This window comes from Polypterus senegalus, chromosome 2 (genome assembly GCF_016835505.1).
Source record: "Polypterus senegalus isolate Bchr_013 chromosome 2, ASM1683550v1, whole genome shotgun sequence".
Taxonomy (NCBI): Eukaryota; Metazoa; Chordata; class Cladistia; order Polypteriformes; family Polypteridae; genus Polypterus; species Polypterus senegalus.
The window spans coordinates 267,683,711-267,711,702 of NC_053155.1; the positions used below are offsets into that span (position 1 = coordinate 267,683,711).

The 27,992-nt window shown below is 36.9% G+C and overlaps 1 protein-coding gene across 1 annotated transcript; it reads right to left on the bottom strand.

The window, feature by feature from the left end:
- On the bottom strand, nucleotides 1-27,603 carry abhd10b (abhydrolase domain containing 10, depalmitoylase b). Its single transcript, XM_039745515.1, has 5 exons — nucleotides 27,434-27,603; nucleotides 21,328-21,511; nucleotides 5,433-5,544; nucleotides 4,877-5,014; nucleotides 1-1,050 (listed from the first exon to the last, which is right to left on the bottom strand). The coding sequence occupies exons 1-5, from the start codon at nucleotides 27,534-27,536 to the stop codon at nucleotides 709-711; spliced, it is 879 nt and encodes a 292-aa protein (XP_039601449.1). The 5' UTR covers nucleotides 27,537-27,603; the 3' UTR covers nucleotides 1-708.
- Between the last annotated feature and the right edge of the window lie 389 nt (nucleotides 27,604-27,992).

Sequence of the window (27,992 nt, forward strand, 5' to 3'; positions counted from 1 at the left end):
TTTTTAACTTTATAAAGCTTTAATTAGAAATATAACAAAGAATAAAGAACCAGGCAAATGCACAAAAACTGAACAAACTCCTACAGTATAAAGTGATCAGTTTTTTTTAATCAATTGCCCACTTTCAACTTATTTTAACCCATTAATGTTTATGGTAATTAACAGAGCTTATGATCCTTGCATAAAGAACATGTACAATATTTTTTATATAAAAATGACAAACAGGTGGCAAATTAGCTGGAACTTTGTTTATAAAAATAAAACAACAACAAAAAACACATAAAAACACAACACACTCTGGCACATGAATTTGAAAGTTGAAGCAAAAGAAGCCTAAAGAAGAAAATGAATTTGTGTAAAAAACAGTATGCAACTAACATCACACCTGATAAAAGGTGAAAATGTGATGGTCTGCTATATTAAGCAAAAGAGTCACGCTGCCTTAATATGTATCCATCCCCTTGGTTATGTAAATGCAGCATTAACATATCAACTACATTTATACAACAATAAGAATGAAAACATCTCTTATTCATAAGGCTTAAGGGCACTAAAAAGGAACACGAAAATGGCAATTATTTCGACCCACTGTAAACCTTTGGTTTTCCCCTCTATTCCTTCGTAGCTTAAATAACCAGCCTATCAGGGTGCTTTAGGTAGGAATGAGGATAAACAGCTGTGGAAGGACACAAGTCATTCAGGAGCATTTTACACTAGTGTTGTCAGCTTGTCTATAAGATCATCAACTACAAAGATCAACACCTTAATATCATCCGGTTGAGACATCCGATGTTGCCCATGTTTTCGCAATACGACATCAACATCATTACTCAGTAGCCTCTCGGCCACATGTACTGAGACATGCCAGGGAACTTCTTCATCCTTCATGCCATGTATCAATTTCACTGGGCATGTAATGGGTATAGGGCTGTGAAGTAAACAGTGGTTTTCAGCATCTTTAATGAACTCAGGACTTATTTTGTAAAATCCTTCTTCACTGTATTTGGAAAGGAACCGCCATTCTCCTTTCTGTTCAATTTCTTGTTTGGTCTGCAAAAACACAAAACCAGCTGTAAGTAATTCATCAACTTCATTTAAAATTGCCTAACTAAACTTTAAACCAGACTTCTTCAAAGAGATCACCATCAGCATCAAAAAGGGTTTAGCCAAACAAATTAATGTGAAACACTTCAGCACATTACACTAAAAAACTTTTAAGTGGCAAACTTAATTTACATAATCTTAGACAGCTGGAGACAGTCAAGGTGTGCTCCCATAACCACCATGTGTATTGTTTGACATCTCCAGCAACTCAGTTAAACCAGTCTATGACTCACCAAAACAAAATCAAACTGATTCAATTTTTTCTTCTGTTGTAGGGGCAGGCTTATGTGTGAGGGAGGACAACAACCAATGAGCATTCACCTGGAAGAACAATACACAGAATGTAGTCCTGAGGAAAGGCAGCTAGTGGGTATGAGGTCTTCTGTCATGTCACAACAGAATTAAAAAAGAAAGGAAAAAGCCAGGACAGCAGCTAAACCTGGAAAACCTTTGGGAAGGCACCAACAAAGTCACACAGCATAATATTGGCTGTCAAAACACAGCAAGCTCTCAATATTTTGGAAATGCAAGACCATGCTGAAAAGTCTGCGGAGAGTCAGGAAATGCTCAGTGATTCCAAGTTATCTTACTCGACATCCTCCATATTACAAGATCCGGCAACTGCATTATTAAGTGTGACATCCCATTACGACTATAAGGTACATGATGTGCCACAGGGTTTAGTGTAGCTGCCTCACATCGAGAAGTTCATGTTGGGTCAACTGGTTACGAGATTTAAAAAGAAATAAAAATCAATTACATATTACCTCCTCAAATATTTGTGAAAAATGGCAGGAATGCAAACAGAGGATTTCACTTGGAAAAAAAAAAAATGCTGTTGTCTCCAGTACTGTTATAGTACAGCCAGTGCTGCATTACATGACTTCTACTCTGAGGGGTGCGTCCGACTAGACCAGGGGTGGGCAAATTCAGTCCTGGAGGGCCGCAGTGGTTGCAGGTTTTTGTTCCAACCCAGTTGCTTAATTAAAAAACAATCCTTGTCAATTATTTAATTTCATGGCTTGTTAGTGCTTTAACTCTGCCATGTCAAGTCATTCTCATATCCTAGATTTTTTTTCCTTTCTAAGGATATCATCCAAATGATATGAAGTCTAAAACTGACGAGTTATTCTCAGTGCTTCACTTTTTTCTCTTCACTTTCCTTCCAAGTATTTAATTAAACCCAATAGTGCATGATAAATACACACAGGTGTAAATGGAAACAATCTAAATGGAGAAATGCTATTCTATTTTGTCATTTGCATCTTATTGCTAATAAGGAGCAATTAAAAACCAAGACTACAGCTGTTTAAGACTAAAATAAGCAATAAGGGTTCAAAATCTTAACGAGTGAGACAACTAAAGTGAAGCAGAAGTGTTACTTGAGCAATAATGGCTTCTTATTAAGCAACTGGGTTGGAACAAAAACCTGCAACCACTGCGGCCCTCCAGGACTGAATCTGCCCACCCCTGGACTAGACTATGGTTGCCAATCAAGCCACCTGAGGATCCGAGATTACACTATTAGTATTCGCATTGCAGGACATATTAGACAACTTTCAAGCAATTTCACATTTCCAAAATACTCAAGTCTCATACACACAGAACTTGCTCCCTACAACTTAAAACAAAAATCACAACATTTGATTTTGGTGAGGTAAGTTGCATACTGCATGGACAGAGTTGCTGTATATGGCAGACTACATGACTGGTCATCTAGGGAGTGCGGCACGACTGCCAAAGACTCACTAAAATTATGGAAATGATGTCTGTGCCTTAAAATTACTGGAAAAGTCAGTAAGCTGAGCTGAAGATCTTAAAAGGTCACACCTGTTTAAGAGAATTTTTTTGAAATGCTGAATGTAGAGAAAAGCCAAGCAAAATGACGCTAACTAAAAAGATTACAATATGCAAGCTTTCGAGGCAACTCAGGCCCCTTCTTCAGGCAAGATGTCAAAAGTAAAGGTTGCTAAGCACAAGTCCACAGAAAATTCAGAACGTTAAAATATGATATATGAAGGCTTTGAAGAGGGAAGGAAAACCCTCAGTGAAAGAGGACTTCTTTATTTTACCTTAAGTATAAATGAAAACCTGCTCTCTCATTATTAGTTACGAGTCATATTAGCAACTATGAGATGCATTTTGGCGTGGAAGGCTCATTATACTCCATTCCTCACACACACTTATATATGTACTGTATTACACAATATTTAAAAACACACACAGTATTGCAGAAAATAAAACTGACTCACTAGATAGTGCTCTAATGCAGAACTCATTTTGATAACTTGATTTCTGTAAAATATGGTTACAAGAAACAGCAACGATTTAGCTTGGCTCTACAAGGTTTGTATTCTTTTTAAAAGAATAAGTTTGGTATTTTTCTTCAGAAAAATTTTATATATGCATTTGCCATGCAATAATGTTTCTAAAGGTTAAGTGCTTTCTATAAATTTTAAAAAATATCTTGACCGCTCTGGCACTTTACAATGGATGGTATGGGACATTAGGTAAGCTTAAAAACTTACCAAATACATCTATATTTCAATCTAAGGCAGCACTCGAGCATTGATCTGTGCCTATTTGTTTCTAGTGCACATATATGACAACAAAAGGGCTCTGGAAGCACTCATTTTGACACATATTCCTTGTACTATTTTTATGAGGTAAGGATACATTTTCTATTTGCTTATGTGAATTTTCACATAAATACGGAAATAAAAACGGAAGACAATGGAAGTGCAAAGCTATGACACAAGGTTGGTTTTCTTTTAAAATGGCTGAATCTTGTTAAAGTGCTTGTTATGTTAAAAAAAATATATAAATTATGTAAAATTTTGTGTACAAGTACAAGATCCATATATATATTTTACATTTATAGAATGCGATTAACTTTAGAGCAACTGACTTAGAGAAAAAAAAATTACTTCTTTAAGAAAGAAAACGTTCTCTTATGTAACAGTAACAAGAGACCACACATCTTTTCTCTCTTTACAAAATTTAGATTAGGACCAAATTAAAGTCTCTTAATTGAAAAACAAAATTGTTTTGCATTGTTAAAACAATGTAGCATTCATTTATATTAAACTACTGTTGAAGGGATGTGTTAAGGGACCACTATGGCAAAACTGTCACATGACTAGATATCAGTACCAAAGGCCTCCATTACCCTTCAGTGATTTCATGCAAAAAAAAAAATCTCATAAATGAAGAAATAATCAGGTCTCGCTGCTTAACCTCACTAAAATGTTTTTTGAGTTGAAAGTGAAAAATTCTGTGTGCTTGGCTAGGATTGTCAATCTTGGCTTAAGGGTACAGTAATACCTAATTTCTATTATCCTTTGATCTTTTCAGTTATTTTTTACCTAAATTTCATAACTTAGTAAAACCTAAACAAACTCAAATTACAAAACTATAAGAATTATACACAGTGCCATCAGCAAATATCCAGACCCTTCACTCTTCACATATTTTGTTATGTTGCAACCTTATGCTAAAATCATTTAATTTTAATCATTTTCCCCTTAATCAAGGTCTGAAAACTTTCTGAAGGCACTGTAACCTTCTTTACATTTGTAATGGTAGAAAACTTTGTTTCCATCAAGTTAATCTATAACTACAAAATACTGTGTTTACATCACCTCTAACATGAAATAATGTACAATATTGAAAGGCCACTGCACAAAACCAAAAAGTGAATTTAATGGCTTCAAAGAAAGGCACTAAAGATTTATAGTCAAATATTAAAATGTAACTTAAAACATTCTCTTACCTCAATAGATAATGATTTATATGTAGTCACAAAATGATCTGAAGCAGTGGCAACTCCAACAAGAGCTGCAACTTTCTCTGGACGAGCCAGTGCAGCATGAAGCATCAGCCAACCACCCATACTAGAACCAACTAAAATCTTAAACACAGAAAATACAAAAAACAAGCACACCTTGCGGTTAAAATTGTAATGTACAGTTTTGAAAGAAAGATTACAACAACTTTATCAACTAAAAATAATGAGCATCTTTATTTGCTTCATATTTCACCATTCAGATATTTTGTTACTAGAATAATCTCCATCTAAATTGCAATGCATTAAAGTTTTGATTCAAAGTCCAATATAATAGAGGATGTGCAGAGCATGTGAAGGTGGCTGGCATTAACAGCAAAATGCCTGTAACAGGGTACAAGATGAGATCGCTGATTTTAAGACAGGTGACCGGGAAAACCTTTGTGTATTTTTATATATATATATATATTTTAAATCACTTATTTTTTCATATGTGATGTTATCCTTACTATACAGTAAGTACACAGTCAAAGCGGTTTATCACCTGTGGTCCCTCAGTGAGCTCATCGATGACAGATAAAACTTCTTTTTTCCACTTCCCTATTGAGCCATCCTCTAGTTTACCTTCAGATGCACCACATCCTGAATAATCAAACCTAAATAGAATGTAAAACATGAATATGAACTTCAAGCAGCAAAAGTAAAAATTAAATATACACCAAAGTCAAACACTTCACTATGTAATTCGAAGGCACAATATCCTTAATTTAATGAGAAGATAAATTTTAGTGCAATTCTAATGTACCAATTGCAGTTTTAAACAATGGTTATAAAATCTGAACTATTCCAAAAAGTTGTACACAGAGTGGACGCTTTATTAAGTTCTTCCTCACCTGTTGGTCCCCTATTTACTCAAGAACGGTCTAAATTTGATAATGTAAAAGTGAGGTACGGGGAAGAGGGCCCACAACAGTTTGGAAGTATACCACCGTCACTGCATATTAACTCTGGTCATGGATTATTTTCAATGGAATCCGGTTTTGTATCATTCAACAGATCTTCAATAAAAATTTAACATATGTTGACTGAGAAGACAAAGTCTTTAAGTCACGGTCAAATTTCAGGGCCTATTCCAAGAGTTTCATGGCCGTGTGTCACGGACTAGTTACTTGTTAATAAAGATAATTTATAGATAGGTACACTGTGGCATTCAAGCATTGGGTTTCTTAGTATAAAGAGCAACGTTTTCCACAAAACCACATCCCACACTACTTCATTGTATAAGCATTAGGTATTAGTCTAAATATTGTGAGACTGATATTTGTGTAAGAAAATAAGCAGGTAGAAACAAATTTGATAATGCTCCAAGAGATGAAAATCTATGATTTTAATCCCTTTACCCTTCTGTTTCACCTCATGCTCACGTACAGGGACAAAGCTTTTCTAACTATGTTAATATACAAGTATGCATCACACTGTTACATTATAGAAAATCATAAGCACTGGGAGCTAAGGCAATTTCACACAACTCTCACTAATGCAGCTGCTTAATGCTCAGTTTACATTTGATTTTATCTTATAATGATGTCAACAGAGTTTACTTTTTGTGTATTTAATCCTATAAAGCACTAAGATAAGAGACACAATCCATATTTACATTATTTTAGAATGTATCAGCTCGTTTATCTTTAATTAAGTTGTGACACTTTCCATTTCTGCTATATTTCTAAATATATGCGTTTTCATAACTAGTTTGTATTGACCAGATTTTTTTTTTTTTGGGTGTGATTTCCATGAAAGTTTGGTTCATTAAGGCAGATGTGAAAATGCAAATTACATGCTGGTGTGGACCAAGGTTATTATAGTTTTGCCTTTTTATATTAGTTTTTATTTCTATATTTTTCTGACCTTACTTAGAAATTCAGTTTAGTTTTCCTTTATCATGTATTGTTAGTTTTAGTTTAGTTTTTATTTCACAAAGATATTTCTATTTTATTTTATATATATATTAGTTTCAGTTTTAGTAGTTATGGCATGGAGCGCCTACGGACTTAGATTTGTGTCACAATCAGACAGAACTGTACACTTAACAGATTTGGATACAAGTTTAATGTTAGTGAAAGCTTACTATACTGCCTGGTTTATTATCTGGTTTTGTTTTGTCTGATAAAAACAAGCATAATTAAAACTAGACACTGAATATGAACAATTTTACACAATTTTTTAAATATTTTCTCAGGGGCCTAGGAAAAACAGGGCTCTTAGACTTGAATCAGTGTGCAGACCCCACCTAGCTGTATTGATATAGATATATATAGATATATATAGATATATATAGATATATCTATACTAATAAAAGGCAAAGCCCTCACTCACTCACTCTCCAACTTCCTGTGTGGGTGGAAGGCTGAAATTTGGCAGGTTCATTCCTTACAGCTTCCTTACAAAAGTTGGGCAGGTTTTATATCGAAATTCTACGCGTAATGGTCATAACTGGAAGCTGTTTTTCTCCATTTACTGTAATGGAGATGAGCTTGAACGCCGTGGGGGCGGAGTTTCGTGCGACATCATCACGCCTTCACGTAATCACGCGGTACATAGAAAACCAGGAAGACCTCCAAAAAGCGCTGAAGAAAACATGCATTATATAATTTAGAAGGCAGCGAAACAATAAGAAGAGAGCGAGTAACATATACAACCATATTTATGAGTTCTGCTACTTCGGAAACAAAGCACGATGTAAACCTACACTTTAAATTAAGTTCATAGACAGGCTGCCGCTGGCGTTTGTAATTTAGTGATTGCCCATATAAGGCCGTCCGTCAGCGGCAACCTAATAGCAAACTCCCACTAAATATTCACGGGTTAAGGACTGTGCTTATGCAGAGGAAGATGAGATGGTCAGGGTGGTGTTTGGTACAAACTCAGCGAAACTGCGAGAGAAAGTTTTAAGTGCCAGGACTAAGGTAACATTAAATACAGCCATGGACATAGCATGAGATGGCACCAGCACAGCTGGGAACCTTCGATGCATGTACACGGCGGCTCACGTGAACTGACGCAGTGCACAGATAAAAAGCAACAGTTCCAAAGAGCGTTGAACAAAAACCGAATTACACAATTGAAAAGGCAGCAAAAAATATGAAGCGTCTTATACATACAAGCATATTCATAAATCCAGCTACTGCGGAAACAAAGCACACAGTGGAAAAAGTTAATGTCCCACTAAAGGAAGACAGTGTCAACTCTATCTGAATTGCGCGATCACATTTAAAAAAATATATATTTTCAAGTTCTATTTAATCCATATGTGTCAAACTCAAGGGCCGCAGGCCACATCCGGCCCGGCGTGTAATAATATCCGGCCCGAGATCATTTTATATACTGTATTATTGTTATTAATGGCCGGGTATATGAAGCGCTGGTAACACAATAAACTACAGATCCCATAATGCAGCGCTTCAGCTGCCTTGCCGAACACTTACCGCATTAATCAAGTCTAGCGTATGATGCTGCAAGTTATTGCGAAGCTAGCTCACACGATGCTGAAGAGAAAAGTTGATTCTGAAAATAGAGCCTTTAAAAACCGATGGGAGGCTGAGTATATGTTTACTGAACCCGTGTGTCTCATTTGTGGAGCTAATGTGGCTGTAATTACAGAATTTAATCTAAGACGGCACTATGACACAAAACATCAGGGTAACCTGAAAGACCTGAATGCAATGCAGAAGATACAGAAAGCAGAAGAATTAAATAAGAATCTGACACTTCAGCGGACGTTTTACCGTGCACAATCACAAAGTGATTTCAAGTGAAGCTGCTTTTATGGGAGACACAAATGCACCAGTGCAACTTGCCCCACTTTCCCTGTTGCCAAGTAATGTTGAACCAAGTCGTCACTACGGTGTTCCCAAATACGCACTTGGCTGATAAACTGAGCGCACTGAGTTTGCACGGCGCTTTGGTGACTTTGAAGAACAAAAAGTCCGTCTACATGCGGCTCGAACCTTGTGCATGTTTGGTAGCACATATCTGTGTGAGAAGCTCTTCTCAGTGATAAAGACTAACAAAACAGCACACAGGAGTCGCCTCACTGATGAGCATCTGCAATCCATCCTGAGAATCTCCACAACACAGAACCTCACACCAAACAGAAACAAACTTGTTGCCAAAAAAAAGATGCCAGGCGTCCAGCTCTAAAATGACATATGAGCAAAGACAACTGAATGATTTGATTTGTTATTGCTGAAAGGAACACATTTTATTTATATTTCCAGGTTTTGTTATGCAGCATGTTCATATTTGAATTTGTATAATTTTGACAGGATATATTTTTATGGAGAGCAAAATCTTTTGGGATATTTAAAATCTAAGTTTATTTTTATATAAAATTACATAAGAGTAAAGAAATTTGAATGTTTGTTCTTTTAACGCTTACTGTATTTCTAACTTGTATAATTTAGACAGGATATATTTTTATGGAGAGCAAAATATTATAAGTTGTTTAAGGTTTGAGTTGATTTATTCACGAATAATATTCCTGTCTGTTTTTACCATTCCTACCAAAGATATTTCTGTCGACTAAATAAAAATTCCTTCTATTTAAAATTTAAATACAACTTGAACAAATACGATAGTTCATAATCTCCACGCAGACTTGCACGTAAGAGCGGGAGTTATCTGTTTTAACAAGCAGCGTATTGCACTGATCTGAAATAGCTGTGTGTGTATATATGTGTGTGTATGTGTGTATGTATATGTATATATGTAGATATATATGTATGTATATATGTGTGTGTGTATATATATATATATAGATATATATATATATATATATATATATATGTGTATATGTATAGATATGTATATATATATGTTTGTGTGTGTGTGTGTAAATATATATGACAGCAATACTCATCACTCACAACAGTGACAAAACAATTACATTGACAATCATGTTACGTTATTTTCAAAATGTTTCCTTTTCTTTTCATTGCTTCTTTAACACACTACTTTTCCTTCCAAGCTGGGTATTTACTAGTATATTATATATATAGATAGATAGAGATATATATAGATAGATAGAGATATATATATATATATATATATATATATATATATATATATATATATATATATATATATATATATATATATATATATATGAGAACAACATATATATATATATAGATAGATAGATAGATAGATAGATAGATAGATAGATAGATATGAGAACAACACTCATATCAATGACAAAACAATTACATTAACAATCATGTTACGTTATTATTTAAATTTTTCCTTTTCTTTTTCGTACCTTCTTTAACACACTACTTCTCCGCTGCAAAGTAGGTATTCTGCTAGTATATATATGGTATATATATAAGTGTAGTGTCAAAGTTAGGGGTGGTGAGTCTTGAATAGCCCACCATAAGAACAGTAAACCCATAATGAGCAGGGCAAGAGCAGATAATAAGAGTATGGACAGGTACAAAACAACAGAGACAGCGTGTGAGATTAAAAACAACATATACATTATCTAAACCTGTTTATCCAGAGTAGGACTGCAGGAATCCAAGAGCCTACCGCAGCAGGTTTGGATGCAAGGCAGGAAAAATCCCTGGTATGCAATATGTATGATAAGGCTCATGTTAAAAACAAAAACAATATGATATTTCAACCATCTATTTTGAGAGAGAGAGAGAAAAACACTGAAAAAAGGGAGACAAATATTTTAAAATATAATTCTGCTAATGGATTACTTTCACAATATCAGGTATTTTGAGTTGTGAATATGAACTAAAAAAGATAAATTAATAAGTATGGAATAAATACAAAAACCCATTACAGTGGAACCTCGGTTCCGACGTCCAGTTCCGCATTACAACTTCGGTTCCACGACCAAAAGATCGCCAAACTTTTGCCTCGGTTCACAACCACACTCGGTATCTGAACAAGCCAGGTTCCCTTGCCGGCCTGCAAGCTGAGCTGAAGAGAGAGGAGAGAGAGAGAAAGGCGGCGAGCGTGCCTGCTAGGGAGGTGGAGGAGGAGATTGCTTCACGTGTTTGCTGAACAAGCCAGTTTCCCTTGCGCCCTCAGTTGAGAGAGAGAAAAGGGCGAGCACGTGCCTGCTGGGAAGGGGAAGGAGGAGATTGCTGCACGTGTTTGCCTGCCTATCTGTAGGCTGTAGTGCAAGCGAAAACATCCCCCTCCCCCCACAGGCAGCCTGAGAGAGAAAGAGAGCTGCCATGCTTTTTCATTTAAGCAAAGCCGCTCCTTGTTCATTGTTTTCAATAAGACGTGCACTCTCTTTGTGCTCTACAGTATTTCGTGTGCTTTTGCAGTTAACTATGGCTTCTAAGCAAGTGGAGAGTTGTCAGAAGAAAGTTTTGAAGAAAATTGAAATCGAAGTAAAGAAAGAAATTACAAAAGGTGGATAAAATGTTTACCAGTTTACTCATTTACCAATCGGAGAACCCTCGTGCTTTCAAGCAGCATAATGTAAACAAAGCCAGACTGCCAGTAATGTGGAGGGTCACAAGAGCGTTCTTTTGGAATGGCTGCATGAGGCTTTCACTCCCACCAGCTAAACCGCTAAAAGCACCAGAAACCCAAGAAATCACAAGAGAGAAAACACCTGAAGGAAAACACTTCATGCCAGAACTCATTTCATGCAAGGTTAGTTTTCTTGGTGGTTTTTGTATTACGGATTTTTCAAAAGTAATTTTTTTAGTTCATAATGCGATTTGTTGCAATGTTATTTTTCTCTTTTTTCAAATGTTCGCTTTTTTCCTTGTGCTTAAAACTCATGAAAGGTTTACAGATGGAGTTTTCATAGCGCGATTAGGTGCGATGTTACATTTCTCTTTTCAAATGTTCGCTTTTTCCTTGTGCTTAAAACTCATTAAAATTGTTTACATGGAGGACTTCATCGTGTGATTTGTTGCAATGTTACTTTTTGGTTGCTTGAGTTGGTTTTTAAATGAAGTTCGGATTTGTGCGATGTTTTTTTCTGCTGTGCTTAAAACTCATTTTAAAAACATTGTTTACAGCGATCAGGCTTTAGGTTTAATAGCGTGATCTCCTGCAATCTCACTTTTTTGTTTGCTTGTAAGTTGGTTTTTGCAAGCGCTTTGGAATTTTTTTTCTGCTGTGCTTAAAAGTCATTTTAAAAAAATGCTGCGTGAGCATGTGCTACAGAGAGATTAGAGAGCCGGGCAGCTGACAGGGAAGGGATTGGGGGGACGGATAGGTGTGTGTGTGTGTGTGTGTGTTTGTGCGCTCGCGCTACACAGAGAGAGAGCGTGAGCGAGCCAGCTCCTGTAGCTGATCAGGGAGCCTGGGTGTTTTGTGTCAGTGTTATTCAATGTTTTTACATTAGTTTACTATTACACTGTGGATTCTATGGTGTAATTAACTATATTTGTGCTTAATCTGTACATATTTTTACATATTTACATACAGTTTGTACGGTCTGGAACGGATTAATTGTATTTACATACAATCCTATGGGGGAAACTGCTTCGGTTCACGACCAACTCGGTTTACGACCAAAGTTCTGGAACGAATTATGGTCGTGAACCGAGGTTCCACTGTAGTAGTTTTTCATCTCTTGTCAGACTCTCTACCTTTGTTTGTATCGCTTTGTTGTTAAACGATGTTTTAAAGCAAAAGTGATTGGTCAGCAACAATATGCTGATCTTGTATGATGACCTAGTCAGTGTCTCGATCAGTGCCGTTTTATTTTCAAAAATCGCCAGTGGTCTCCCCTCTCATATACTCTGATATGAGGATGGATATTTGAGGAGTAAACTGCACAACAATTATTATATTTTTATACTATGTACATTAAGGAACCATCAACAACAAATCAAATTAATAATATATTGAACAATTATTATAAAAGTAAAGTTGAATAAATTGGACTCTGCAGCTATATACAGGTGCTGGTCATAAAATTAGAATATCATGACAAAGTTGATTTATTTCAGTAATTCCATTTAAAAAGTGAAACTTGTATATTAGATTCATTCATTACACACAGACTGATGTATTTCAAATGTTTATTTCTTTTAATTTTGATGATTATAACTGACAACTAATGAAAGTCCCAAATTCAGTATCTCGGAAAATTAGAATATCAATTAAGACCAATGCAAAAAAAGGATTTTTAGAAATGTTGGCCAACTGAAAGGTATGAACATGAAAAGTATGAGCATGTACAGCACTCAATATTAAGTTGGGGCTCCTTTGGCCTGAATTACTGCAGCAATGTGGCGTGGCATGTAGTCGATCAGTCTGTGGCACTGCTCAGGTGTTATGAGAGCCCATGTTGCTCTGATAGTGGCCTTCAGCTCTTCTGAATTGTTGGGTCTGGCATATTGCATCTTCCTCTTCACAATACCCCATAGATTTTCTAAAGGGTTAAGGTCAGACAAGTTTGCTGGCCAATCAAGAACAGGGATACCATGGTCCTTAAACCAGGTACTGGTAGCTTTGGCACTGTGCAGGTGCCAGGTCCTGTTGGAAAATGAAATCTGCATCTCCATAAAGTTTGTCAGCAGCAGGAAGCATGAAGTGCTCTAAAACTTCCTGGTAGACGGCTGCGTTGACCTTGGACCTCAGAAAACACAATGGACCAACACCAGCAGATGACATGGCACCCCAAACCATCACTGACTGTGGAAACTTTACACTGGACCTCAAGCAACGTGGATTCTGTGCCTCTCCTCTCTTCCTCCAGACTCTGGGACCTTGATTTCCAAAGGAAATGCAAAATTTACTTTCATCAGAGAACATAACTTTGGACCACTCAGCAGCAGTCCAGTCCTTTTTGTCTTTAGCCCAGGCAAGATGCTTCTGACGCTGTCTCTTGTTCAAGAGTGGCTTGACACAAGGAATGTGACAACTGAAACCCATGTCTTGCATAAGTCTGTGCGTGGTGGTTCTTGAAGCATTGACTCCAGCTGCAGTCCACTCTTTGTGAATCTCCCCACAGTTTTGAATGGGTTTTGTTTCACAGTCCTCTCCAGGGTCGGTTATCCCTATTGCTTGTACACTTTTTTCTACCACATCTTGTCCTTCCCTTCGCCTCTCTATTAATGTGCATAGACACAGAGCTCTGTGAACAGCCAGCCTCTTTAGCAATGACCTTTTGTGTCTTGCCCTCCTTGTGCAAGGTGTCAATGGTCGTCTTTTGGACAACTGTCAAGTCAGCAGTCTTCCCCATGATTGTGTAGCCTACAGAACTAGACTGAGAGACCATTTAAAGGCTTTTGCAGGTGTTTTGAGTTAATTGGCTGATTAGAGTGTGGCACCAGGTGTTTTCAATATTGAACCTTTTCACAATATTCAAATTTTCCGAGATACTGAATTTGGGACTTTCATTAGTTGTCAGTTATAATCATCAAAATTAAAAGAAATAAACATTTGAAATACATCAGTCTGTGTGTAATGAATGAATCTAATATACAAGTTTCACTTTTTGAATGTAATTACTGAAATAAATCAACTTTGTCATGATATTCTAATTTTATGACCAGCACCTGTATATAAAAAAATAATTGAGTATGTGTTCAGGTAAAGTACCACTTCCGGGTGATGGATATGGCCCAAAAGTTAATACAAATCTACAATTGTGGTGTAACAACCACATGCTGAATTTCATCCATAAACAGGATCTAGTTGCACTTTTGAGTTACCGTGTTTACACCCACATACATGCGCGCGCACGTACACACACAATTCGAAAAAACAGTATTGTTGGACTCCTGGAGGTCTATAATGTCAAGATTCATCAAAATATCAAGGTTGAATTTTTTTCATGATTACTATACTTTGTCTGTACTTTGTATAAGAGAAAGTAAAAACGATTTCTCCTGTGCGAAGTGGCAGGTGAATTGCTGTCAACAAAAAGCAGACACCTGAGAAATAAACTGAAACGTTACTTACTCATGATTTTTCTGTTCATATGATAAACGTTTTGTTGTCTTGCACATTCTGATTTCTGCCATTTGAATTACATCTTGATATACAACAAGCACAAATCGCTTTCTATTTCTTACGCTTTACGCACCTGCACTCACCTTGCTCTGTTGTCGCAAATGCTGTGTGAACGGCCGCCCTATGTCACCAGCCATTGTTCACTAGATGAATATGTGCGGGCGGCTCGTGGTGGATGACTTTCTGATTTAGAGTTAAAACTTGCAAGGGTTAAAGACTAACGGCAAGAATATTCATTAAAAAAAGAAAACTAAAAATATTTTAGTAAATTGTTATTTTATTTCAGTTAGTCTATCCAGCTAATTTAATAGTTTCGTTAAGTTTTAGTTTTTCATTTCGGTTTTATTAATTACTAGCAGAATACCCTCGCTTCGCAGCGGAGAAGTAGTGTGTTAAAGAAGTTATGAAAAAGAAAAGGAAAAATTTTAAAAATAACATAACATGATTGTTAATGTAATTGTTTTGTCATTGTCATGAGTGTTGCTGGCATATACATATATGCCAAACAGGCAAATACATTGATTTTATGAATATAGAAAGTCAGCGTCAGAATATATTAAGTCAGCGCTGGTATATATAAAGTCAAAACTTGAATATATAAAGTCAGCGTCGATATACGAGTATATAAAGTCAAACTTGTTTCTGAATATATAAAGTCAAAAGTTGAATATATAAAGTCAGCGTTGGAATTTATAAAGTCATTCCTGATTATATAAAGTCAACATCGGAGTATATAAACTCACTCCTGAATATATAAAGTGAAAGTCAAAATCTATTGATTGAAATGACTCTGAACTGAACTAAGTTAAAAACGTATTCAGAAAAATAAATTAAAAAACACTGTTCGGTTAATGTTTTGAAAATGATGCATGTGCCCTGCCCAGGATTGGTTCCTGCCTTGCGCCCAGTGTTGGCTGGGATTGGCTCCAGCAGATCACCGTGACCCTGTGGTCGGATTCAACGGGTTGGGAAACGGATGGATATTCCAGCGCTGACTTTGTATATTCTGACGCTGACTTTATATATTGAAGTTTTGACTTTATATATTCTGACAATGACTTTATATAGTTAAATTTAGTCATCATTGCATAACTTTTTTTTTACCATAGAAATTTAAAGACTAAATTCAACTTCCATTCCTAACAAAGATATTTCTGGCGACTAAATAGAACCCACTTACAGTATATCCAAATTCGAGCTATTGAGCCGTCGCCTGCTTGCCTGAATAAGTCACTCTTGCTTCGCCCTTACTTTTTTACCGTTCATTTAATCATGGCTAGTGGCGGAAAAATTATTAAATGGAAGGAGGATTACACCAAGTATGGCTTTACCAAAACAATTATTGATGGCGAATCGATCTATTCATAAAGCTTCAATTGGTGATCTGTTTTTCTGTGTTAACCTCATATTTTTCATACTTCTTCTCAAACCAAGGGGGTGCAAGGTTAAAATGAATCAGGAAGCGCTGATCAATGTAATCGGTGTACCAGGAAATCATGCATTGACAGAAGTTCCCCTTTGTTTGTAATGCAAAGTGTGATTAAATGCGTTATTTTTTAATGCGTTATGGAGCACATGCATCGAAGCTTCTCAGCTATGCTTGTGCTAAGAAAAGGAAACATTTTAAAAATAACGTAACATGATTGTCAATGTAACCGTTTGTAAGTAGTGCCTGGAGGATTCAGTGTGGAGAAACTGTAGAGACAGCGTGTGTATTAACTTGTGGATTTTTCTGTGAGTATTTGTTGGCAGCGTCACAAAGTCGCTTCCGTATTACACTGCGTTAGCTGCGGAGCTCAGCTCAGAGCGAAATGAGGTGAATGGGAGGGGAGATGATGATGCGACTTCCCCCATCCGCCTTAACAGTCAATCCCCCACAAACACAGTCTCTCGGAATTTGCATAAACACAGCCCCTCACCTGCAATTTTAACTTAGTTACAAAGTGATCAAAACTCTCGTTTATATCCTGCGTCCTCTCATTAAACTTGTATCCCGCATTACCCGTGGGCATGACAAACGCCAGCGGCAGCCTGTCAATGAACTTAATTTAAACTTTAGGTTTACACCGTGCTTTGTTTCCGAAGTAGCAGTACTCATGAATATGGTTGTATATGTCATTCGCTCGCTTCTTATTGTTTAGCTGCCTTCTCAATTATATAATGCATGTTTTCTTCAGCTCTTTTTGGAGCTCTTCCTGGTTTTCTATGTACTGCGTTGACAGTCAGTTCACATGATTACGTGGGAGGCGTGATGATGTCACACGAAACTCCGCCCCCCACGGCTTTCGAGCTCAACTCCATTACAGTAAATGGAGAAAAATAGCTTCCAGTTATGACCATTACGCATAGAATTTCTTTTGTAAGGAAGCTGTAAGGAATGAGCCTGTCAAATTTCAGCCTTCTATCTACACGGGAAATTGGGAGAATTAGTGATGAGTCAGTCAGTGAGGGCTTTGCCTTTTATTAGTATAGATTTTATTTCAGTTTCCGAAAATGTTTTTTTTAAATAATAGTTTGGCGTATATATATATATATATATATATATATATATATATATATATATATATATATATATATATATATATATATATATATATATAGATTATAGATATAGATATAGAGAGAGAGAGAGAGAGAGAGAGAGAGATACACACCCGCGCTTCACAGCAGAGTAGTGTGTTAAAGAAGTTATGAAAAAGAAAAGGGAACATTTTTAAAAATAACGTAACATGATTGTCAATGTAACTGTTTTGTGACTGCTATGAGTGTTGCTGTCATCAAGGATTTGATTATCATTATTTCTTTCAATCAGGTTCGTATTTGGAGGATGTGTTGTGTTCAAGTTACATTCCGTGTTTGTCAACCGTTGTAAAGATAACCGGTTTCATTCATCGAATCGTTTATTACTGCATCAATAAACAGCTCATCTTCCTCTTTATCCGAGACGTGACACTGCATGCACGGGTTTTTTTTACACGGTCTTCCTTTAGCTGGACAATGACAATCTGCGGCCGCCACTCAATTGTGTTTTTCTTTAATCTGGCATTATAGTCAAGTGTTGGCTTCCTAGCCAGTAGTTCTGTGGTGAAATTACATGTATGTTGCCTTCCTTTCCTTCAATGGATGTAGAAAAAACATTAGCATAGTACAAAAAAGACTTGCCACGAAGCGTCTTGCGGGGACCGTAAACATGAGACTTGGTGCCAAGAGATTGTCCCAGGGTCGTCTCGCGGGTATGTGGAACATGAGATTCTTGAAAGAAACACCCTACTTACAAGAGATATCATATAAGAGCACACTCATCAAAAAACAGTCAGTCACACTAAAAGCACGTAGTGCACACAGAACCTGTGCTCTCAACACATCTAAAGCGTATAATACGGAGAACAGACACCCAGAAGCGTTGGAGAGAAAAAAAGGCAGATGAGATTATGAAAGCAGTGTAATTCGAAAGGCTCAAACAAACAATGGCGATACACATGCAGAGAAAGGTACAGAATATGAAAGCAGTAAAATTAGAAAGTATTGTAGCATCCCAGCCAGGTTGAGGTCTTTTGGTTTTAAATGACTGTTAGGTCCGATTGAAGAAGGGCGGAGTACAGCACGGAAGACTGATAGCGGGGTATTGATTGATGCGGTAAGGCGGGGGGGGCGAGACGCGGGGGATGAGAGATTGGAGAGGATGCTAGAAAGTTGTGTTTGAGGTTACGAAGTCAGTGATTGTTCAAGTAAAACTTTTGTGACACTTTATCATGTCAGTCGCTACAGTATCAAAGATAGAAAAGATCGCATAACCGCAAAAAAAAGGGGATTAACTATCAGAACCAGGTGTAATTGAAAAAAGAGCAGGACATATCGAGGTCAGAAATAAAAGGCAAAGAGCAGACAACAAAGTCATTTCGCATTTGCATCATTCAATGCACAAAACGTGGATTTACACAATAATAGACCATGCGCTATGAGAATCTGTGTTCCCTGAACAGTTAAAGCAATGACAAGTTGAATTTCAAAGAATACAATCAGGTGTACATTTATGATCACGGAGAAGCGATGCAATTTTTAACAGGCAAAAAGATAGGTAATGTATATATTCCGTGAATAACATTACTCGCCAAAGGAGATCATGATATGCCATTCATATTAAAATGTTTACAGTTTACCGTGAGAATAGCTTTTGCTATGACAATCAATTAATCACAGAGACAAACATTACAAAAAGTCGGATTATTTATTCGAGAAACAGAAACAATATTCACTCATAGGCAGTTATACGTTGCATTGTCACAATGTGTCTCCAAAAAATATTGTTTTTAATGAAGCTTTTAAGTAAAAGTGCAAATAACGAAATTGAAACAATTCCAAAGAAAAAAAAAATTTTAATTGTATATCCGATTAACCAAACACAGGGGTTGGCGAGCGAAGCCCCCTAGTTTTTTATTATTTTAAAACTTAACTCTGTGAAGTATCAAATTCTGCGCCGCCTACCTCCAGATTAACACTTCTATTTCTAAATGAGCTGAAAGAGTGTCTTTAGGAACAAAAGACTTATTTTAAGATAGTACTGGGGGCTCCGCCCCTGCTCGCTTCGCTCACCCACCCCCGTGTTTGGTTTACCGGATATACAATTTATTTTTTGTATAGCTCAAAATCACACAAGAAGTGCTGCAATGGGCTTTAACACGCCCTGCCTCCCGACAGCCCCCCAGCCTTGACCCTCTAAGAAGGCCAGATAAAAACTTCCCAAAAAAAAACCCTTGTGTGGGGGGGGGAATTAATATCGAGGAAACCTTGGGAAAGGCAGTTCAAAGAGAGACCACGTGCAGTGGGTGTCAAAAAGGGGGTCAATACAATACAATACAATACAGTACAATACATAGAACAGAATAAATCCTCGATACAGTATAAAAATAAAAATTCTAGAAGTATCTCACAATATCTAGAAGTATATCACATTAGATGATATCAAATAATATAATTTGGATTTGTTGTAAGTCCTGGAGACCTCATTCATCAAGCTGCCTTCTCTATTTTGCCATTCCACATTTGATATAGCGCAAATCCGACAAAAGGACCCCCCTTTCCCACGCTTCCTACAATCCTCCATCAGGGATGACTTTACCTTAGGCAGGCAATATACAATTTAAAGAGATTTTTATTTTCTTGGGAATTGTTACATATGCATTATTTTCACTTTTACTTTAAAAACTTTTGTAAAAACAATACTTGTCCTTTATTTCCGGCCCCCGTCCGTGGTTACATCTCTTTCTTGCCAAATGTAAAACGCTGCCCGTGTTTTGAAGGGGGGGTTTTCGGCGGCTGAACACACACTAAGAATATGCCTTTGGATCATTTGCTGTCTTTTTGCTGCTGGCGAGCTGCCTGTTCTGCTTGTCGCATGTCATTGTTTTAAGACCTGCGAGCACATAATGCTTGTCTGGCAAAAGCAATCCAACAACTGCTAGGTGAGATGTCTGTGGACTTGTTTTAAATGATGGCTCACTGCCTGGTCTCGTGTGATGTTGTAAAAACAATACTTCTTTATTTCAGGCCCCGGGCATGGTTAAATTCTTACTTGCAGGACGTATAACACTGCTCAGGGAGCGGGGGCTGCTGTTGCGCTGCCCTTCGATCTTTTTAAAGCCTGTCCAGCCTCTGTCCTTTTTGCTATTTGTGTCTCTGCTGCTCGCGTTGTGATCGCTTCTCCATAATCATAAATATACACCTGACCGAATTGTGTTTTCTTTGAAATTAAACTTGTCGTTGTTTTAACTGTTGCGAGTCCACAGATTGTTATAGCGTATGTTCCATTATTGTGTAAATCTATGTTTTGTGCATTGAATGATGCAAATGCGAAAAGACTTTGTTTTCTGCTCTTTTCCTTTTATTTCTGACCTCGCTTTGTTCTACTATTTTTTCAATTACACCTGGTCCTGATGATTAATTTCCTTTTTTTTGCGCTAATGCTATTTTTTATTGTCGACGTTTCATTTATAACGTATTGTCCTTTATATGCTTTATATACACTGAGACACCTGTATCTGTGTGTGCTGCTTCCCTTTACACTGCTGATTTTTTATTTTTGCCCATTCTCTTTCCTCTCGCGGTTCTTTTGTCTTTCGTGATCTTAACGTGAAGATCACGTATCGTCTCCTAGTTATTCATTCCACAGGATTTTTTTTTTATAATAGAGAGATTATATTAAAAGAAAACAATTACAAAACAATGAATACTTAAAATGTGTGAAAAAAATACATCATGGGGAACTTTTAATATATTTAAAAAACGCTTCTGTTTTCAACATTCCAATAATGTTCCTATTATCTACAAAGATGTCTAAACTGGTAAATGTCTGCTTGTGACAAAAACAGAGAGCCATGGATTTCATATCACACTACGTACATACACCACGCAGATTACATTTATCATGAAGGCTGTACCTTAAAAATGAATGCCCCAAAGATTTGCAGAACTCTTCAAGCGCTAAAGCCTTTTGTCCATTCATATTGGATGCAAACCCAGGAAGAAAAATGACACCAGGGCTTTTTCCTTTTGTATTGTGGTAGGCTATTTTAGGAAGGTCTGGTCGACTTAAATATTGCACTGTCGATTTCTGTCTAGATCCTAAACGGAAAAAATAAGCAGATGTCTAGGTTATTTTAGCATCATTTACTTGTATATGAATGTATTATTGTCTTAAATTAAACGCTGTACATTATTAAAACAAGACACGACACACACACAGAACATAAATAAGTTTACAAAAGGTCAAACTAATTTCTAATGCAAACAATTTAAGGTTCAAAATTTTAAGCCCACTATGTGAAACTACTGTAGCATGAATATTCTGGCTTTCAAGTACTTCTTGTTGTTTATAATATTAGCCTTTTGTGGGTCAAAAAAAAATCTTGAACCCTACTTATACAATAACAGCATTTGTCATCTATTCATGGAGATCTATGTGCATGAAATGAAAACCAGGAAAGGCTCCTGGCTTTTAATCCAATTCACCATTCACTGTTCTGATATTGTACTGTACCTGTTTTTTTTCCAACCACTTTCCATCTTTCTCAATGATTTCCATCCTGTACAATAATAAACAAATTGAAACTCAATAATCCAATGAATGATCCCCACCCCAAAACAATTACTGATTGTAAATATAAAAAAAAATTACATATAAAATCAATAAATGATACCTGACCAGACAAAACAGCTACAGAGACAGATCAATTCTACTACGACTCTTTTGCAAAGAGCTCTTCAAAAGTAAATATTGTTTGCTCTAATGTGATCGCTGTGCATACTCTGTGTATGGGGAAGGAGATTTTGTTGTTATTATAATCCCCAAATGTGGAAGGAATGGTGGTACAGTTGTTAGTACCACAGTGCCGCGGCTCCAGGCTCAATTCCAGTCTTCATCTCACTCTGATCAGCCGATCGAAATCAGCTTAGTGAGTTCAAGGGCACTTTAGCACCTCATCCAAGACTGATACTGCCATTTAACCTAAACACGGTCCGGATAAGCTTCAGCTTCCTGCAATCCTGATTTGGACTGGCAGGTTTTCAGGAAAAGAATGACTTATACGTACATAAAAATTACATTTAATGTAGAATACAGTATGTTTCAGGTTTTTGCAAGGATAACGAATGCTATACACTAAATATTTTCACCTGCATCATGTAAGGAAAAGCATAAGGTAATAAGAAATACAGGCATGTACAGAATATGAAAGAATTAATGGCCATTACACTTTAATTTTTATTTAATCAGATTAGGTTAAAGGAGTTCCTGGTTGCTTAAACTGCTTCAAACAGCAAACTAAATACATAAATACATTCACACACATACAAAAAAAGACAGTGAATTCAGAAACTACTCAGACCGCTTCACTTTCTGCAAACTTCAATAAATGACAGATTTCAGTTTTTTTTTTTTTTCCCCATTTGCATATCTTCCTGAAAATATTTTCAGTGTTGCATTCTGGGTTATTGTGTGGAGGCTGTTGGGCAAAAATGGTAAATTTACCCTTTAAAAAGGAAGTTAACACAATAAAAAGTGTGAATAAAGTGAAGGGGTCTGAATGCTTTCTGAATTCACTGTATGTATAGATTATATGGAGAGATTTAGGTGTGCATGAAGTGAAATGTCACTTAATGCCATTATTCATAGCTGAATTAAGTGGGCACAGAAAATAAACTAATCGTTTTATTGGGTGCAAGAAATATTTCAAGTCCTCATTCACATGGTACAGGAGCATACCATCGTTATTTAAAGGGTTACTGGGTTGCGGAGTTGTAGTCAAATGTAGTCAAGCCCTAGGAATTTGTGGCTTGTCCTCCTCCTGCCCATGATTCCAATTTCCACATTCTGTTAATAACAAATGTGTTCTGAAACTGATCAGGTAAGGAAGACATGTTTCTTTCTTTCTTTTTTTTTTATTAATTTTACTGCAATCCATACAAAGCAATCAAGTGTTTACAAAAACTAGAATTGAGTTAAGAACAGACCGATCCCCACCCCTGAGAGAGAGAGCAAGTCAAACAGCGTAAAGTTTAAGGCTTGTAAATAGGAAGACATGTTTCAAGGTAAGTAGTTGTACAGGTGCATCTCAATAAATTAGAATATCATTGAAAAGTTAATTTCAGTAATTCAATTCAAATAGTGAAACTCATATTATATAGATTCATTACACACAGAGCGATACATTTTTTTTTTTTTTATTAATTTTATTACAATCCATACATAGCAATCAAGTTTTTACAAAAAAAAGAATTATGTTAAGAACAGATCAATCCCCACCCCTGAGAGAGAGAGCAAGCCAAACGGTGTAAAATTTAAGGCTTGTAAAAATACCTAAATTAATAAATTCTCTGTGCTTTATAAACTTATTTTAAAATATTACTGATTAGATCCTGCCATGTTTTGAAAAAAGTCTGTACAGATCCTCTAACTGAGTATTTGATTTTTTCCAATTTCAAATTATATAACACATCAGTTTCCCACTGACTTAAAAGAGGAGAGTTTGGGTTCTTCCAGTTTATCAGAATAAGTCTGCGTGCCAAGAGTGTAGTGAATTGCAATCACAATTTGTTTGTCCTTCTCCACTTTAAGCCTCTCTGGAAGAACCCCAAACACAGCTGTTAATGGGTTAAGAGGGATTGTGAGTCCAAGGCTGTCTGAGAGGTAATTAAAAATTTTTGTCCAGAATAATGTTAATTTGGTGCAGGCCCAGAACATGTGACCCAGTGAGGCTGGGGCTTGGTTGCAACGTTCGCAGGTTGGATCTTGCCCTGGAAACATTTTGGAGAGTTTTAGACAAAGATGTGCTCAATATATAATTTTGAGTTGTATAATTGTATGCTTTGCGCATATGGAGCTTGAGTGAATTCTCTGCATTGCTACTTTCCACTCCTTTTCTGATATATTAATTGAGCGATACATTTCAAGCATTTATTTCTTTTCATTTTGCTGACTATGGCTTAGAACTAATGAAACCCCAAATTTCAGTATCTCAGAAAATCAGAATATTAACTAAGACCAATAAAAAAAACTATTTTTAATACAAAAATGTTTTCCTACTGAAAAGTATGTCCATGTATGTATGCATTTAATACTTGGTCTGGGCTTTTTTTGCATGAATTACTGCGTCAATGCGGCGTGACATGGAGGCGATCAGCCTGTGGCACTGCTGAGCTGAAGCCCAGGATGCTTTGATAGCGGCCTTCAGCTCGTCTGCATCATTGTGTCTGGTGTCTCTCGTCTTCCTCTTGACAATACCCCATTAGGTCAGGCGAGTTTGCTGGCCAATGAAGCCCAGTGACACCATGGTCATTAAACAGGTATTGGTACTTTTGGCAGTGTGGGCAGGTGGCAAGTCCAGCTAAAAAATGAAATCAGTATCTCCATAAAGCTTATCAGCAGTGGGAAGCATGAAGTGCTCTAAAAATTTCTTGGTAGACGGCTGCACTGACTTTGGACTTGATAAAACACAGCGGACCAACACCAGCAGATGACAGCACTGACTGTGGAAACTTCACACTGGACCTCAAGCTACTTGGATTCTGTGCCTCTCTACCCTTCCTCTAAACTCTGGGACCTTGATTTCCAAAGGAAATACAAAATTTACTTTCATCTGAAAAGATGACTTTGGACAACTGAGCCAGTCCGTTTTCTCCTTCACCCAGGTAAGACGCTTCTGACGTCGTCTCTGGTTCAGGAATGGCGTGACACATGGAATGCAACAGTTGTGGCTCATGTCCCAGATACGTCTGTGTGTGATTGCTCTTGAAGCACTAACTCTAGCTGTAGTCCACTCCTCATGAAGGTGCTTGTGCACCTTTTTCTAACCTATTTTTTCCTCCTACTCAACTTTCCATTAATCTGCTTGGACACAGCACTCTGTGAACAGCCAGCTCCTTTAGCAATGACCTTTTGTGGCTTACTCTCCCTTGTGGAGGGTGTCAATGACTGTCTTATGGACAACTGTCAAGTCAGCAGTCATCCCCATGACTGTGTGGCCTACTGAACTATACTGAGAGACCATTTAAAGGCTCAGGACACCTTTGCTGATGTTTTGGGTTAATCAGCTGAGTGAAGTGTAACACCACGAGTCTACGATATTTAACCTTTTCACAATTTTCTGAGATACTGAAAATTTTGGGTTTTCATTACCTACAAGCCATAATCAGCAAAATGAAAAGAAATAAACGCTTGAAATATCACTCTGTGTGTAATGAATCTATTATACGAGTTTCACTTTTTGAACTACAGAAATAAATTACCTTTTCAATGATATCCTAATTTATTGACATGTACCTGTATTAACTAGTAATGGTGCCACTGTGACAACAATGATCCAATAAACCTTATACAATCGTGTATAAGCTTATGATGCTTAAGAGTATTTGAAAATCTTGAAATATGTACAAACATACAAATGTGTGTTTAATGTAAATCATTAAAACTCTTATCAGAACTTGTAACTACAGTTCCTTTGACAGTTTACTCCAACTCTGGGTCATAAAATGCCAGAGCCTCTTCCTGCAGAGGTCACAGTAACATCCACACTCGCAGAAGCACTCATTCAGGTAAGCACAAAATTTAAAGGAGCCAATTAACCCAACATAAAACTGAACAAAAACTCACATCTAGCACAGGGAGAACTTGCAGAGTTCATACTGAGGGAGAGCGGGCCACCACATGGCCTTAGCATGGTGCCTACAAATCTTACATTTTTTTGTTTTGTTTTTATACTTTTGGCACAACTGTGGTGGCACTAGCAGAGGAGGCCCTAAGAGACCATTCCACAAAAAAAATTCGGTAGGTGTTTTTATTTATTTCTTTTTTTTACCAAACTAAAAGCTTCTCTCTGGCAACTTAATGTCTTTACGAAAAGGCAAACCTTGTTCGATGCGATATGAATTCACACAAAATGTAATTCTGACGTTCACGTATAATCAAAATACAGTCTTCAAATACACATTAATCACCAAACAATTACCAAATGCATAAACGTTTAGTAAATACATTACTTATTCAGTCACAATGGAATTACTTTCATGTCAGAGAAAGGCTAATGGTCAAGCACATTTTTAAAGGGCAAGTGTCAAGACATTTTAGGCAAATTTGCAAAAGCATGCATCACTTTGCTCGGAACATGACGCAGTTACAGCATTCAATAAAACCAGCAAACAAAACATTTAAGCAATTACATATATTTTAAAATTAACCCAATGTAACAAATATCTGTGTGATATGGCTCTCAACTAGTCGTTTAGGAAACTGTATTTATTTAAGATCTACTTTCAACTCGGTTTGGTTCAATTCGTATTGTAAAAGCTCACATCTGTTCATATCAACGTAACATCCAAAGATTAGCAACTCCTGGAGTTTAGCGCCCTCAAGTAACGTAAAAGGGACCGCTTTCAAAATAAAAACGGCATTTCGCTTTTCTGTGACCTGTTCCAAAACGATTAATCACTTTTCACTTGAAATATAAATATTAACACTTAGGAAATCGGCTTATACCTTATACATGTACATTCGCGGTAGTGTACGGCTGCGTCAGCATGCTTCACCAGAGGGAAAAAAAAGTTAAAGGTTATTTCTGTCCAGAAAAGGAAAGTTGTTTTTTATTTTTCTAAATAGCGTTTCGTCTGTATAGCTTTAATCAGATGTACATATACGTAAACAAACTGTCTACAAATAAGGAATACTGTAAACTTAGCCAAAGCATCCCTGCCAAGGGTACATACATTTTCCTTCACTTTTAAACTATTTTAACGTGCGAGCCTCTCATCCGACGAATTTACTATCAAATTGACTACGGGCAAGTAAGTTTGAAAAGTAAAAATGTAAAATTATTCAACGTTTTCGGTCTAATAAAATTGCAGAGAGAAAAAACAAACAAAATCGCGTGAATTTCTCATCTATGTTCAATATTTCGGCCTCATTACTGCGCTGTCGCTTTGGACTTGTCTAGTTAAAACAATGTCCTTAACACTGCCGTTTTTCTGTCTCCACATTCGTTTCTTTTGACTAACCTCCGAATTCATTCATATCTTGTTTAGTTCTGGGTGTCGCTGTCACCCTCATCAAAGTCCTCACAACTCCAAAACGCCAGCCCTTCAGAATGCTTGCTGCCATAGCCGATTATCACCATGAACGCGATGCAAAGGCACGTTTCAGTGTAAACATCGCGAGAGCGACTTCAGCGGAACGTGCGCCACCTGTCGTTTAAAGAAAGATTCTACGGATCCTGTAAGGCTTCAGTTCTAAGCGCCTCAGGAATCTCGATCTCTATGATTTGTTTTTCAGGAAATGGTTGAATAGACTGAATTTGTCCGCTCTCTATACTGAATACCCTCGTTGGTTGTAAACTACTTGTACCAACCCCCAAGACGGGATGTTTGTTAATAATAGGTCCATGCACCCACGTATAGGGGTGTAACTTCCATCCATCCGCTTACTATATTTGCGTAGTCCCAGCAATATCTACTTGCAGAGCCACAGTTCCATGTCGGTGTCTCTGGTGCGCCCTTGAATTTCTGCGCTTCTGGTGCCCCATTCACACAGCCAAAGTCAAGGCAATTTACTACACAC

Excerpts from the sequence above, each read along its gene's own strand:
- abhd10b (XM_039745515.1), bottom strand. The coding sequence starts at position 27,536 with ATGGCAGCAAGCATTCTGAAGGGCTGGCGTTTTGGAGTTGTGAGGACT. Across the intron at positions 5,545-21,327 it reads TTGGGGCATTCATTTTTAAG|GTTTGATTATTCAGGATGTG; the intron begins GTACAGCCTTCA and ends CATTCTATTTAG. Across the intron at positions 1,051-4,876 it reads ATAAATCATTATCTATTGAG|ACCAAACAAGAAATTGAACA; the intron begins GTAAGAGAATGT and ends GTGTTTTTGCAG.